The sequence below is a fragment of the Desmodus rotundus genome, chromosome 10, assembly GCF_022682495.2.
Source record: "Desmodus rotundus isolate HL8 chromosome 10, HLdesRot8A.1, whole genome shotgun sequence".
Taxonomy (NCBI): Eukaryota; Metazoa; Chordata; class Mammalia; order Chiroptera; family Phyllostomidae; genus Desmodus; species Desmodus rotundus.
Window position 1 is genome coordinate 93,042,887 of NC_071396.1, and position 15,808 is coordinate 93,058,694.

Sequence of the window (15,808 nt, forward strand, 5' to 3'; positions counted from 1 at the left end):
AGTTTGCGGAGATAACCAGTAAAACTCTGTGTGATGTATTTCATGGATATTCCTGATCTCATTACAAAGTATTTTGAATTTTCTTTTCTTTTTGAAGATTTTAATTTTCTAAATGGACCGGGGAGGCTGACTTGCTGTAGCAGTCACAGCGCAGGACCTGACAGCATCCTGAAAGTAGCAAACCGATGGGTGCCTGTCCCGTCTTCCCCAGAACCTCATGCCCGACCTTGACAGGTGACACATGGTCTCACGTGCAGCCCAAATAAAGGCCTCTCTGTTGCTCCATATATGAAGCATTAGTATGCTTAACTTAGTTCTTATTTTTTTAGATATAATATAAATAATAAACAGAAAAAGAAAAACATTAACATGTTTTTCTTGCAGCCCAGTAGGCAGTTTTGCTTCCTCCTTGGGAAAAGTACCATGGGAGGCTCCTGATTTAAAATGGGGTCAGATTTGAAGGGCAGGGAGAAGGTGAGCAGTTGGACAAGACTGCAGGGGCAGGAGAGTGCAGGGCAAGTGGCTGAGTGTCTAACCCGGAAGATCTAGGGAAGGCAGACAGCCTGGGACACTTACTGTCTGGTGGCCTTTGACACTTCAGAATTTGCTCACCTACACAGGCACAGGTACACCCCCACTGCTTCACTTCTGCATTATCAAAACTGCGCACCTCACTTCCTACCTTCACTCGTCCCAGGATGAAATGTGAAATGGGAGCAAAACAAAGACCAGGGGCCTGTAAGCCATTGCAACAGAGAGAAGATGCTCTTTGTCAATAAGCCCCTAAGATGAATCTGTCGTTTCCTAGTCAAGCAGTTACTGTGCTTCAGACAAGCTAATCCCATTTTCAAATGAACGCCCAAAACTGTATTAAGATGACTTGAAGAACAGAATGGAAGCACCTTACTATTGTGACAAAACCCCCACACCTGCACGCCCTTGCTTCTTCATTACAGCTTCCGAGCTGGAAAGCAAAACTGTGGTTACTTGTGCTGACAACCAGCACGATGCACCCTGCCTTGCAGAGGCCTCACCAGCATAGGCAACTTTCTATCTTTTTCGGAGGCTCTTTAAGGCCAGGAATGTAGAAGGTTAATTTAAATTCTAAGGGAGAAGGGAGAACATTTGCAAGCCAAGGCAAGTGCTTCATATATCCCATTAAAAAAATAAGAAGCAGCAAGGAAAACAAGAGATCATTACTGAGTTAAATATAAATATGAAGTACCAAAAAAAAATGCACAACTCGCTTGGGAGAACATTAACCATTTGAATCCCCTTGAGCTTGTATTTGCTAACTATGTACTACGCAACGTGTCATGTATGGCTACGTAAGTGACCTTTGCCAAGGAGAAAACAGAGGGCCTTTGCCTTCTAAGAATCTTCTAACCTGGATGAGCATACAATGCAGTTCAAACCAGGCCTCTATGCCTTGATTGAGGCACATGATATTCCAGCCCTGGTCACCCTGGAAGCTGACTCAACTCCAGGCAGTTCAACAGTCCCCAGTATTACCCCACGTCCCCTTAGGGAAATTCAAACAGTAAGAAAAATTGTAGGGAGTCTAGAGATAAATTTGCCTCCCTCTCCAACCCACCCTCAGATTCCTTGTACAACTAGGATGTGACTTGCACTTGGGCCAAGTATAGCCTCCAAACCCTTGGCACCTATTTCTTAGACACCTTCCATAAAACCAAGCCTTGCGAGCCCTTATCATGCTCACAGTGCCTGTGCTACATCAGTAGGGTCCGTGCGTGAAGATCAGTGCCAACTCCAGTCTTTGATTAGCATAAAAGGCGTGGCAAAGTGAATGAAAGTTGATGAGCCAATCTTCTGATGATGGGAGCAAAGAGAAAGAAAATCTAGATCTGGACCTAAACCACCTCAATCAACCATTTCCCTGGCACTTTTAAGTACAGAGAAAGGTCCAGAATGATTTGCATTGCAGAGTTGAGAAATAAATTTGCATTTTGCCTTGGCTACTCATAATTATTTTTTTTAAACTGACAAAGAACAGGCAAGATATAAGACAATTACAGGAAGGAGGGCAAATATGGAATCAATCTTCCTGCAAGAGCCCAGAAATTACTGTCTAATAATGAAACAATTTGAAGAGAGAAAAATCTGAAAACATTTAGAGGGACAGTGCAGTCATAAGTAATAAGGAGAAAGATATGTGAATATCAAACCCTGCCAAGCCCAAAGTCCTCCCCCCAACTAGGATTCCACAATTATTAGATGAAATAAATATTATAGAAAGCCACCTCACATTTGGCAAGGCAACCGATAATGAGTATAGGAGAGAATTACAGTGATCTTTAAATCTAGAAGAGAACTTTGAGGGTATATAGTCTCCACCCAATGTAGTAGATGAAGAAAGAGATCCAGAGAGGCTAAGAGGTCGTCCTAGTCCAGCTCACTTTCCAGCCACACCTGCCTGAGGCCCCTCCTGCTATACTGCACTCCATTCACACACAGGGATGACGGTTGATCTTGTTTCGTCAATACTTCACTTACCTCCTCCCATATTATTTTGAAGCCAATCCAGGTAATGTAATATGATTTCATCTATAAATGTCGTAGTAGCACTTCTAAAAGAGAGGTGCTTCAAAAAAGCATGATCCCAATGCAATTACGACACCTACGAATATTAACAATCATTGCGTAATATCATGCACTGCTCAGGGAGTATACAAATCTCTGTGAATTCATGAAATATCTCTTTTGACAGTTGTTTACACTGGTGGCCAAATATGGTCATTTGATCTCTCAGGTGTCTTCATTTATACCTCCACCCCTCCCCTACCTGTCTCTTCATGCATCTTACTTGTGGAAGGCACCAGGCTGTTTACCTGGAGATTCCTACCATCTGTGTCTTACTGAATGAATTCCACTGTGTTCCCTGAGCTTCACAGTGGTTAGGTGTAGAGCCAAGCTGTCCAACATTGTAGCTACTAGCCACATGTAGCTATTTAAACTAAAATTAAGTTAAAAATTCAGTCTCTTGGTCACCCTGGCCACATTTCAAAAGCTCAGTAGCTACATGTGACTAGTGGCTACTATATGCAACGGCACAGGTCTACAATATTCTATTGCAAATTCTACAGAAAATTCTATTGCACGGCAGTGCTTTAGAGCCTGAATAAAGTCCCATGGAGCAGCTTTGGAGGGAGAGATACTAAAATCCCGCCCACCCAGGATTTGGCCCACAGTCAGTCTCCTGCGTAGTTGTCACTTTAACCTCCATACCTGGACATTGGAAATGAAATTAAAAGTCAATGGTCTCTGTTTTTTAAACTTGTGTGAATGGCATAGTTACAAATACTTTTGTTTTGGGGGAGTTTTATTCAAGCTTTTGTTTAGATTTAACCATGGCAATATATTTATTTGTAGCTTATTCCTTTTAACAGAAGTGTAATGTTCCATTGTTCGAATGTATCACAGTAGGTTGATTATCCTTTCAATTAACATTTAGATTGTTTTTAGTCTTCAGAGCTTCAAGGACCATCCTTGTTACAAACGAGTAGAGGAGGCACCCTGGACATGGACTTGCTGGGGCATTGAGCATGCCCATCTTCAACTCTAGTAGCTATTGGCCAGTCACTCTACAAAATAATTATACCTATGGACACTCTCGCCAGTGGTGTATAAGTATTCCCACTTCCTTACAGCATTAGCAACATCGGGTAGTTTCAGACTTTCACCTTTTACCAATATGGGCCCATGCAGTAAAAGTATGAATACAAGCATGGAAAAAAGAAGAGAAGAGATTGGAATTGGGAGAGGAGCCCTGACTTAGCTGGATCTGTAAGCATATGTAAAATGTGAATGGTGGGTACAGAGGAGTTAGTGATGATATTTCGCTGGTACTCAGAATTAATTTTTATTTCATAATCATTTATCATCGCCCCCACATGACCTCCAGTTCGTGGGTTTTTTTCAGTCAAGCTTTATGCAGTCAAATATTGCCAACTAATTGCCCAAAATGATTTGGTTTGTACATGCATGCTGCATGATATATCACATAGCATTTCTTCCCCGATGGGTGATATAAACTAAAAAGAGGGGAAACTGAAAATGGAATCTGTATTTGGAATAATGCCTTAAGTTTTGTGGAGTATTTCTGACTAGTTTTCATTTACTCATGAGCCACGTGGACAAGGTAGAGTGCTTGGCTCTGACATAGAAGCCTGCTAACATTTACTGTCCCTACATTTGCGATGGTTGCTTTAAAAATTCAGACTAGAACTCTTTTCGAGAAGATTGTGACTATGGGGCAGCAATGATTAGTATGATTCATCAGTGCAGGCACGATTTTTAAATCCTTTCCATGCATGAGATGCCATGGTATGCCCCATAAGGGAAGTAAAGACCAGCAAAAGTTGGATCCTGCATCTGAGAACTTAAAATCAAGCAACGTTTTCCTTTTGCAATACTAACTACAAAAAAATCTTTGTATTTTTTGTAGTCCGAAACTCACTCTCACTTTGTTCTATTTTGATCTTTTAACTTGTTTTAAGATTGTTCAGTAGTCATTTGTCGCTCAGTAAGTCTTGCAATGACCTTTGGCCAAAAGCAGTAGCATTTTGACCTGTCCGATGGAACTCAGAACTTCCTGCTCCACAAAGCTGGTGGTGTAAATAACTTCAAATGAAGCCCCTCCTGGAGATCTGTCCTGGGCACAGTGAGAGAGATAAAAGGAGTAAAGCAGGGGAAAGGATGAAGTGGGAGTGCCCAGGAATAAGTGAGAGTCGTATCCATGTTTTCAGCATTTTTTCCCTCATTTCCCTTAAGGTATTTATTCCACTTCTCCATTAGTAGTTGAAAAAATTGGGGATTACACAACAAACCCTGATGCAAAAATGAAACACATTTCCTTGTAGGCCTGCCATGTGTAGTAGGGTCAGCATCCCTACACGTGGGCTTCTTTGGGGTTGAACATGTAGAGTAAATTATAGCTGCAAAGAACTGAGTGAAGACACACTTAAGCTTATAAATGGCCAGAGGGAGTGACCAGTGTGATTATAGGGCAGTAGAGTATGTGTGAGTGCTTGTGTGTATATACACACGAATGTACACGTGTCTCATGAATAACCCAAGAGAAAGAATGACCTAAAGGAGAAAAGTGCTGCTTCATCTTGAAGCCATTCACACGTTATTGTGTCTGAACTTCAAAATGAAGCAGTACTGAAGGCTATTTAGTGGTGGCAGCACAGGACTTCTGAGACTAGAAGTTTGGCTCGTAAACCAGAAGAGCATCTGGCCACCAGGACGTGCAGAGAGCTCTTTGCAGACAATAGCCCGGTAGTGCAACTGCAAGTGATTCAGCAACCCCTGGCTGGTATTTCTCTTAAGGCAGAACTAGTTACAAAGGACCTGCTCAAGTGGACATCATCGGGCAACTTGACAAGTCCAGAAATTTGGAGCGGGGAGAGAGGGAGGAAAGAATTAGAGAGGTGGTGTCATCCCAAACAGTGTGTCCCGGAAAATATCCCTCCCTTCTGTCAGTGGAGGAAGGTTAGACATAAAATAGGTTCAGTTACATATTCCAGTTTAGGTCAAGACATCCCTTTTCGGTGGTTGGCAGTACGTATGAATGATCCAGACATTAAAGGATGTATCAAGATGGCTTCATATGGCAGGCTGCTTGTCATTCTATTCATTAAATGTGCTCTACAAAAAGAGAAAGTGTAACCTAATGCTAAATTGAATCAGATCAAATGGCAAAGGGTCATACAAAGTTAAAGCTATAATAGGAAAATTTGTATGTGATCTGACATTGACTCCCAGGTAGCTCTCCCTAGTGGCATGAGCCTCAGTTTCCAAATCTTCAAACTAGGACCAAGACTATGTCATGGATTGTTGTGAAGATTGAAATAGAAGGAACAGAAATGCTTTGCACACATAAGGTATTTGACCAATGTTTATTTTTATTATTTTTAATTTTAATAAGTCAAGGGGAAGAATAAATATTCGGTACTAGGACATATCCATAGCATTAACACTCCCTGATCTTCACAGCCAAACATAATGCCAGTCGTCGCTGGCAGCTGGCATCCTGTGCTCAGTTTCTTCTCTCTTCCCCTCCCGCAGCCAGCTCCTCCCTGAAGAAACGATTCAAGAGGCGGGAGATCGAAGCCATCCAGTGTGAGGTGCGGAAGATGTGCAGCTACACCAAGATTCTGTCCACCAAGAAGAACCTGGACCACGTGAACAAGATCCTGAAAGCCAAGCGGCTGCAGAGACAATCAAAGACAGGCAACAACTTCGTCAAGAAGAGGAGAGGGCGTCCCCGAAAGCAGCCCACCCAGTTCGATGAGGACTCCAGAGACCAAATGCCGGTGCTGGAAAAATGCATCGACCTGCCCAGCAAAAAGGGTCAGAAGCCCAGCCTGAGTCCTCTCGTGCTGGAGCCCGCCGCCGCCAGCCAAGACACGATCATGGCCACCATCGAAGCGGTCATCCACATGGCCCGGGAGGCGCCGCCCCTGCCCCCCCCACCGCCCCCACCCCTCCCGCCCCCGCCCCCACCTCCCCCACCGCCACCCCCACCAATGCCCAAGACCCCCAGAGGAGGCGGGAAGAGGAAACACAAAACGCAGCCTCCCGCTCAGCCCCAGCAGCCGCCGCCCCCGCAGCAGTCCCTTCCCCAAGAAGAGGAGGTCAAGGCCAAAAGGCAGAGGAAATCCCGAGGGAGTGAGAGTGATGTCCTTCCCTAGGGTGGGTCTGGGCATCTGAACCTGGGGCTGGGGGAACTGAGGCATTGGAAGTGCAGTGAGCAGGGACGGGGGCGGAATCCCCCACTGCAGGGACACCCTCGCCCTTCTCGCCAGAAGCTGGGCAGGCACAATCGGGCCACATGACGGGGTTGAGCCATCGGTTCTTGGGAAGACAAAGCAGGGGGGTCGCTTTCACAAGAAGCTTGTCTGTGCTTTGCAGCAGTTCCCAACCGAGCGGCACCTCAGTATGGCTAGATCCTTGACAGGCGAGCCAGTGGAAGACCCGTCAAGGAGGAGAAAGCTTGGTGATGCTCTCTGACAGCCACCTGACCTCCTGCATCCAAGGTGCGCCCTTGATGCATGGCATTTGATGGCCAGGAAAATGGAAAGGGAAACACCCTCAATTAGGAAACATTCCAAGGGCAGAAAAGCTGCAGATTTCTCAACTGGCTTTGTTGTTACCCACTTCCATTTAATTGGTTTTTATTTCTTTTGGTTTTTTAAGCTCGGCTAGGCTTTCGGCACCAACATTGTCTTCAGGTGACCTGAATCTTTCTGTTACCGATACAGTTTCTCTGATGGACTCGTCATCAGAAGGTGGAATTCTAGTGATAGGCAACCTTAGACTTGCTTTCCTATTCTTCTCTATGCTTCCTCTATCACACATACACTGATATTTAGCATCGTCTGCTCCTCCTTTCCCTTTGCCCATTATGTACTTCCATATACCTTTTCATTAACTTCCTTGCTGCCTTCTTTTCCTTGGTACACACCTAAATAACGTAAACCTTACCTGTGTTGTAATGTTCACCCTTGGCATGCCGTCCCAAGGAACTTGGCTTTGAACCCCAATCATTGTGAAACAGATACTCAGTGTTGATAGAGCCTTTTTAATAAGTGATTTAGAGCAGCTGAAGATACGTTGACCCAGGTGTCAACCAGGTTATTTTTATACTTAAAACATATCATCAGAGGACAGGCAGAATAAGATGGTTTTAATACCCCGCAGCAAATGGAGTAACTGGCAAATCACCAAAAACTGAAACCCTAGACCCACCAGAAAGACAAATGTTTAGCAATGCCTTGGTATGTGATTTTTTTTCATACCAATAACTATCATAGGTCATGGAAAAAGGGAAACAGAAAGATAACGGAAGAAGTCCATTATCTCTTGATAATTATTTCTTAAAAGCAAATGGGAGTAAGTGTTCTTATCTGAAAAAATACAAAATAAAAATGCCCAAGGGGATCACCACTCCAATTTTATCAAGCCACCTTGGACAGAATATCCAAATTGTGGTTGCCTTAATAAACTAAAACATTTTGTACATAATGTAATTATAAATCTATCAGTCTGCATGAATGCAAACTGTGTGTGACAAATCGTCTTTTAAATGGTCAATTTCAACTGTACATTTCTCATCCAAGTTGTACTCTAGTCATTGGTTTAGCGTGGACAGATATTCCATCTCTATTATCCATTTCCACAGTCCAAGTAAGACATGTTAAGAAGACTCAGAATGAGTATGAAGTCATTCCATTACCGTAGATGTTTTTTAAAAGTTGGATGTGGAAATTTCAAATGAATATTTTCAATTTCCTTCCTCCCTCCCTCCGCCCCTTACCTTCCCCAAGACATCAAACACCTGGCATGGTAGATTATGAAAAGAGAGACACTGAGAGACAGAACTAAATTTTCTATTGGGAATTAGAATATCTGGTTTGCCTCTAAATTACATTTCTTCACAGGAAGTTGGGACTGGCTGGAAATTGTATTATCACTTCAGAACATAACATTATTTCCTTAGAGAGAGAAGATGGATTTTTGCTGGGAACATAAAAGAATAAAAGAGGGGGTGTCTATGGGAACGAATTTTAAAATTCCAAGTTAATATGCTGACAAACATCACTTCTCTGTCCTGGTACCAGCAGTTGGCTGAAATTGCCCACAGAGTCATCTGTTCTGCACTGTCACCATGGACTTCCCGTCATCGGCTGCCCACTAGGTCAGTCACATTCAATCCTAGCAATATGTAAGTTTAAAGGAATGCATTCTCCGGTACTTTAAAGCTTGTGTTGTAGATACTCAATTTGTGACCCTGGCTGACCTTTGGCATTTTACACAAGTTGAACAGCAAAATCAAACCAGCCACTTTCAGTTTGTCATTCCCAAGCTATGTCTGAGTGCTTCTGAAGTCACCGGAGAGGAAGTTTTGAATTAGCCCCACTCACCCCACCATTGCTATGAAAGAGCAACCATTTTTATTCCAATTAAGCCATGAAGAGGTTTTTCTCATGTTGGATTTTAAAGAGCATTTCCTTTTTTCTTTCTTCTGCCCTCCTGCTGGAGTTTTACTGTTTCCCACCCAAGTCTGCAAGTAGATTAAATCTTCCTGCAGAGGAGAAGGAGCTGACACTCTACACTTTCTTAAAGAAGGGCCCGAAGCTTAATTGGCATTAACCTCTAGTAGGTGAGAAATTTCAAATAACTTTTGGAATTTTCAAACCAATGAAAAGTATTCCAGGAGAGATACAGCAGGGTTGCAACTTGTACATAAATTCAGTCCTTCAGTTGTCATGTGAGTTAAATGCAAATCCTCTATGTTTCTGACCCTCAGAATAGATTGAAAAACTTCAGAGGACCCGAACTAAGACATACTAAACAGCCATGTGGAGGTCCAGTCACCTGCACAGCTGACTCCACCACCCAGATTCTCCCTTGGTATCAAACATAACTTTTTTTTCTTTGCTTTCCATCAACATATCTCATCTGTACAGCCATTTTCTTATGTTCTAACTACCCCCTTTCCATTTGCCTCCCCTTTCCTATTGGCTCAACACTGGGTCAGTCTGGACTCACATCTTGTTGGTTGGTTGGAGAACCCAGATCTCCTAACCTGGATTGTGGAGGTCTGCAGCCATCCAACACTGCCTTCTGTGGCTGCATTTTTATTTAGAGAAGATGTCATTTGGGATGCATGGGACTCCATAAACAGCTCCACAAAAATATTTTGTAACCAGAGAAATCCCTTCGTTTTCTTTTTTCTTTCTTTTCTAGAAAACTTGCCTTCGGCAAACAGGAGTAAACCTACTTATAGTGAGTCTGATTATGGATATGCAAAGAGTGAAATCAAGTTATAAAAACCTCCTTGAAGGTGATGATGGGTCTCTGATCCACCTTTCTAGGTGGCTGGGGGACTACTTGGTTTTCAACTCCTTATCTCAAATGAAAGGAACAGAAATTTAACTTCCTCTAATGGCGTGGCTCTGGCTACAACCACAGAAGACAGGTCGAAGGAAAGGAGAGCATGTCAGAGGCTGGTTTGTGACTTGGCAGGACCGGGATTCAACAGCCACTGACAGCCCAGAGTAGGTGACTCAAGGCTGACAGAGGATTAGCATGTTAACTTGGCTGCTGTCTGGGCCAGGGGGCCATCTTTGATGGCCGTTGGAATTTGTGTTCTACACGTTGCTGGGTCTATAAATATGATAAGCAAGTGGTGACAGAATTATAGTATAAGGTGATGTACTACATGCAGATCATAAAGGATTTGGTTTTCGGACTTAAGTAGAAAATTCCACTCTTACGGCTTATTACCCAACAATATTCAGATAATGAGCTTTTGGAGAATATTATTTTTTCCCTACCACTAGGAAGATTTACCTGGGAACTGTCTAAAGTCTCTACATATATTTCCAAAGCCTTTAAATGCCAACTGTAGCATGGAGAGAGAGGGGGTGGCAGAAGCCGAAATGCCTCAAAAGCCATTTAAGTGTTACATTGCAGGATTTTCAGTCCTCATTATGTAAAAGTAGATAAATATAGACATTATTCTCCACACTACCCTGTAGTATCACAATGGTCCAAATGCCAGAGCTTACAGATAATGTCATCACAGTGCCTAGAAACTCGAACTGTAATATATCGTAGCATTTTCTTGGTGTTTTTTAAAGTTTCTTTCCACAATGCAAGGCTCCCCCTGCCTCTTGTTTCTTGGAGAGTTTGCCCCACGGATGAGTCTGCCTTCCTCGCTGGGCTCAGCCCTTTGGGGAACAGTCTTAGAAGCACATATCAACCAAGGAAGAGACTTCCTGGATCTCTATTGGCCACTCGCCCAGGTACCACACACACCAAACGGGGGAGGTTGAGAAGAGCTGCCTCTGGTCAACACAGCAGGGCAGTTCCAACCTCGGTTGGCGTCTTTCTTTTCCTTCCTTTTTTAAAAAAATCTATTTCTTAAATAATAATAAATGCACATGATGTGTTAAATATGTATATATATATTTCAAAAGAAAAAAAATGGGGCACAAGATTGTCTTACAAGTCGTGCTGGCTAATTTTTAGTTTGTATTCATAAGTGGTTTTTAAAAGCCTTTTTTAAAGTGTAATTTGCATGTTCTACTTTGATTGTATGTAAACATATTTTAGAACAAAAAAATGTATTTGTATTTTATTGAATATAGAGGCAAGAAAAATTGTACATTGTTTGAAATGTTCTTTTTGTAACAGTTTTTATTCATAAAGCATTTTTGTACATTTAAAATGAACATGGACTTGCTGTTATTTGAGGCGTAGATACATCTGGCATGCTTTACTGTCATGCTCCTCCATGGTCTTAGATGTTGGGTTTTAAACATTTTTTCTAAAAGAAAGCTCAGTCATTTTCGCTACCAGATCAGGTTAGCACAGTATAGAGCACTTAACTATTAAAAAAAAAAAAAGTTAATCCTATTCATATGTTATTCATTGTGTGAAATTAAAGACATTCAATTCAGTCTAACATGAGTTGTGAATTCTTTTGTTTTCTTTTCCATCTGGTTCACATCACTAAGGAGTTTAATAGCATTTGAGGGTCTTAGCTCCCACCAAACTGAATATGGAATCATTGAGAAAATTCTAACCAAACTTTTGCCTTTTCGTGTGAATCTGGGGTGTGCATCGTGGGCAATATTTGAGTCCGATTTTCTGGGTTACTTTTCAGAATACATCACACCTTGACATAAAGCCAAGGGTGATTCAAAGAACCAGTGAGACTGCTACTACTGAAAGCATTCAAAATATATTTGTGAGATATTGGAGGTCCATCCTCTCCTAAATTTTTTGAAGAATGTTGTAGATGAAGATTAAACTTTCTTACTAATATCTCATGATGTCAAATTGAGACTTCAAGTTGGACTGCGGTGATAGGAAAGGCTATTTAAATAGTCAACCACAGAATGTTCCTGATGGCCTACATCTATAGCTAACCATTCTGAGCAGCCCCTTAAGGGCAATGCCAGAAACATGCAGGAATTTACAAGGCAGGCATGTGAAAAGTGAACCAGCAGTTCTAAGCAGAAGGGACACACAAGAGTATTGGAGTCTCAGAAGAAGGGTCGAGCCCCAAGGCTGAACTCTGTTCTTTCTGTTCTAATTTTCAATTTATTCATAAATAGATTTCAAAAGCCCTTTTTACCGTGTCACTTGCTTGTTCCGCTTTGAGAATATGTAAACATACGTATACTTATGTATGTTTAGTTTTCTTTATCTTATGTGCCTCTCCCAAAAGCCAACAAGGTAAGTAGGCAATGTTCTGAGCAGCTTCCCATCCCGAATCATCCATCCGACTCCCCGTGACACTCGTTCTGACTTTCAGTATCTGCCGCACAGCAGATAATGGGAGCCTGGTGGGATGAATGGAAGTCTTCATGAGTAGATTATTAGTAGATTACTAGGGCAGACTCAGGATGGCTGGAGAGCGTGTGCTTTAGGCAGCCTTCTGAGACTGAGAGAATTTAGGCAGCAACCTCTAACAAGGTAGAATTTACCCTCTTTTCCCTCTCGTCTGCCAACTCTCTAACACTGAACCAGGAGAGTGTAAAGCATTACAGCATCCTCTCTCTAACTCAGGTTCATTAGACTGGTAGGGTTTCTGAAATCAGCAATGACATCCGAGCGTGCCCCTAACCTCTTGCCACCAGCTTCTTAGGCAGGGACAAAGATGTTGCCTTGAAATGGATGGGCTCAACTTTCAGGGTTTTTAAATCAGTCCATAGAGTCTCGATGTGCTGGCAAAGACTCTCAGGAAAGCCTCATGTGTTCACACATGTGGCTGGCATGAATGTCAGCCTACAAATAAACAGGTGGAAGGAATAGATATTTTAAAATGTCTCTGCAGCTCACTTTTGGTAACGTCTAAGATCCCCCCCATCCCCGCCCCGCCATTCCACCAGCATAGCAGACTCTTAGTTTCAGACCTAGAAAATCCTTTTCTAACCTGGAGGGGCCATGTAGACAGCCTTGCTCCAACTTTCTTCCAAATTACCTCTCTGTGCCCAAGTCCTCTCTATTTTCCCAGTTTCTAGGCATTTAAAACTGAACAGCCAGAGGGGAAAACGTTTTTTTATTTTTTTTTCTTTTCCCTGTGCTTTGTGCTGTCGGAACAGGCCCTGGAGGGATGAGCTCAAACCAGCCTGGCTGCCTGTACGGTGGGAAGGAGACTAATAGAAGAGTGGACATAGTAGGAATCGGTTATCTCTTAAAAATTTTAACCTGTCACACTTGTGATAGGGACTGAGGACAATGTGATGTGAAAAGCTAAAAGAACTACTATAAAGGACACATGAACAAATCCAAGGGGGAGGGTGGAGAGGGGGGAGGGAAGTGGGTTCACCTGGAGTGGGGTGAAGGGATGGGGGAAAAGGCATACAACTGTAATTAAATAACAATAAATAAATTAAAAAAAAAAAAAAAAAAAAAAAAAAAAAAAAAAGCTAAAAGATGTGCCCAAGGTCCTAAAAGCCTCTTTACAAGTCAGATGAGATAATGAACGGATGTGAAAGCAATTGGGAAGGTGGCGAAAGGTGTGCTTTGTTTGTGACTAGCAGCACTTTTCGCTCTTTTGGGATATGCCAATATCCAGGTTTTTAACTGTTATAAGGCTGTGGCAGTAAGCTTTCCTAAAGTGTCACAGAGGGCCTTTATTTCCAGGTTTAATTAGAGGAAAATCTGGTTCCAACATGCTATTCTCACTCCCATGGGCTAAAGTTGGAAGGTAACAAATGGGAAATTATTAAAACTCTAGAATAGTTAAAAACCATGCATATTCTCTCATGATAGTTTAAAACTCAATTCTCCCCTTTTTAGTGGACAGAGCCCTGGAATAAGAGCCAAGAGGCCTGGGATGTATTCCTGCTTGGTTACGAAAGAATTCTATGCCCAGGAGCGAAACTTTATGGAGTCCCAATTGACTACTCCAAAATGGGGGTTAGACTCCCAATATCTGCAGTGCCTTCCTTCCAAGACTAAGTCCCCCACCTGTCATTTTGGCGCCTTCCAAACAGGCCCTGCCTTTAGTTTCTGCCTTTAGTTATCCCCGATCATTGTGAGCCAGTGACATTTTGGAGCTGTTACTTCTGCATAGTCAAACCTATCCTAATAGATTTGACCAGAGATGTGAATATAAGGAAGAAGTTTAAAAATACAGAATTATGAGGACATAGGATCCAGTCTTTCCTTCCTTTTTCCTTTCCTCTCTTCCTTTCCTCCTTCCTTTCTTCCTCCCTCCCTCCCTTCCTTCCTTCTCTATTTGCACATCACCAAGTACCAAAAATGTAAGGATGAGCAAGAAAAAACAAGGCCTCATGGAGTTTTATTCAAGCAAATATAGATGGTCAACTTCTGCATTCAATTCTCTGTCTATGCAAATTCTACCCACTTTTGAGGGTCAATTCAAACCCCACTTCCTCCAGGAAGTCTTCATGACCACAACCCACAAACATCTCTCAAACCACTCATTTGGTGACTGTCCTTGATAATTCCACACATGGTGGAGTATAATCCAGGGCTGCCACGTCGAGTTACTCAGGTTGTTTCCTGCACAAAGGGATTTTTCGTCAAACTTTAAACCCTTGAGGTGGCATCTGCCCCCAATGGACATCTTTTTCTCATTGTCACAAAAGTGATTTTGTGAGAAAAAAGGCTAAAAAAATTTCAAGCGAGACAACAACATGTCTCGGGAAGGTGGAGGTGATGTCTACTTCTTCCCACTCCACCCATGCTGCCCCTGCCTTGACAATGACTTGGGGGCCAGTCTCCTAAGATTTTCCCTTTTTTTATGTATAATACTGTATACTCGAGAAGATGTCTGAATCCATTCCCAAACTAAAAAATTAGAAGAAAACAGTGAAACCAGGCGTTATCATTATTTTTATGTGTCAGTTTAACTGGGCATAGGGTATCCATATTAAACATGATTTATCTTTGTGAGGGTGTTTCCAGATGAGATTAGCATTTGAATACAAGGATGTAATAGATGGCCTGGGTATCATCCAATCAATGCTCTGAGGGCCTGAGGAGAACAAGAGGTTGAGAAAGGAAATTTTCCCTTTTTTCCTGCTTTACTGCTGAGATGGGACATTAAGCCTCTTCTGCCTCTGGACCAGATTTGTGGGTTGGCCAGAAAGTTCATTTGTTTTTTCCATAAGATGGCTCTAGTAGCACTTCATTGTCTCTAACTTCATTCAAAACAATTTTGTTAGATTGTATTGTGACAGCTGTCATATCAGTGTGCATTTATAAAAATAATCAAAATTGGTGAATTTTTGTATAACCATTTTGACATTGAAGGTGGAAGAAAATAAGCAACATTTGCAACATATTATGCTTTATTATTTCAAGAATGCTAAAAACACAACTGAAATGCAAAAAAAAGATTTGTGCAGTGTATGGAGAAGGTGCTATGAGTAACCGAACATATCAAAAGTGGTTTGCAAAGTTTGTGCTGGAGGTTTCTTGCCTGATGATGCTCCACGGTTGGGTAGGACAGTTGAAGTTGATAGTCATCGAATGGAGACATTAACTGAGAACAATCGTGTTATACCACGAGAGAGATAGCCAACATACTCAAAATATCCAACTCAGTAAAGTTGTTGGTGAAAATGAATATGTGTCTTTTATTTTACGGAAAAAAATGAATGTGGACTTTTTGGCCAAACTAACATCATAGGCTCTCCTGATTCTCAGACCTTTGGACTTGGGCTACTTAACACATCCAGCTTTCCTTGACCTCCACCTTGCAGACGACAAATCCTAGGACTTCTGAGCCCCCATA

At 42.2% G+C, this 15,808-nt stretch overlaps 1 protein-coding gene across 5 annotated transcripts in view; it reads left to right on the forward strand.

Annotated features, from left to right (window-relative positions):
• Window positions 1–11,497, forward strand: part of SETBP1 (SET binding protein 1) — a 348,309-nt gene extending 336,812 nt beyond the window's left edge. For all 5 annotated transcript variants that reach the window (XM_053912501.1, XM_053912504.1, XM_053912503.1 and 2 more), the window contains one exon: window positions 6,091–11,497. In XM_053912501.1, the coding sequence (XP_053768476.1) occupies window positions 6,091–6,716 (626 nt within the window). In that variant the 3' untranslated portion in view covers window positions 6,717–11,497. The remainder of the gene's footprint in view (window positions 1–6,090) is intronic.
• The last annotated feature ends 4,311 nt before the right edge of the window (window positions 11,498–15,808 follow it).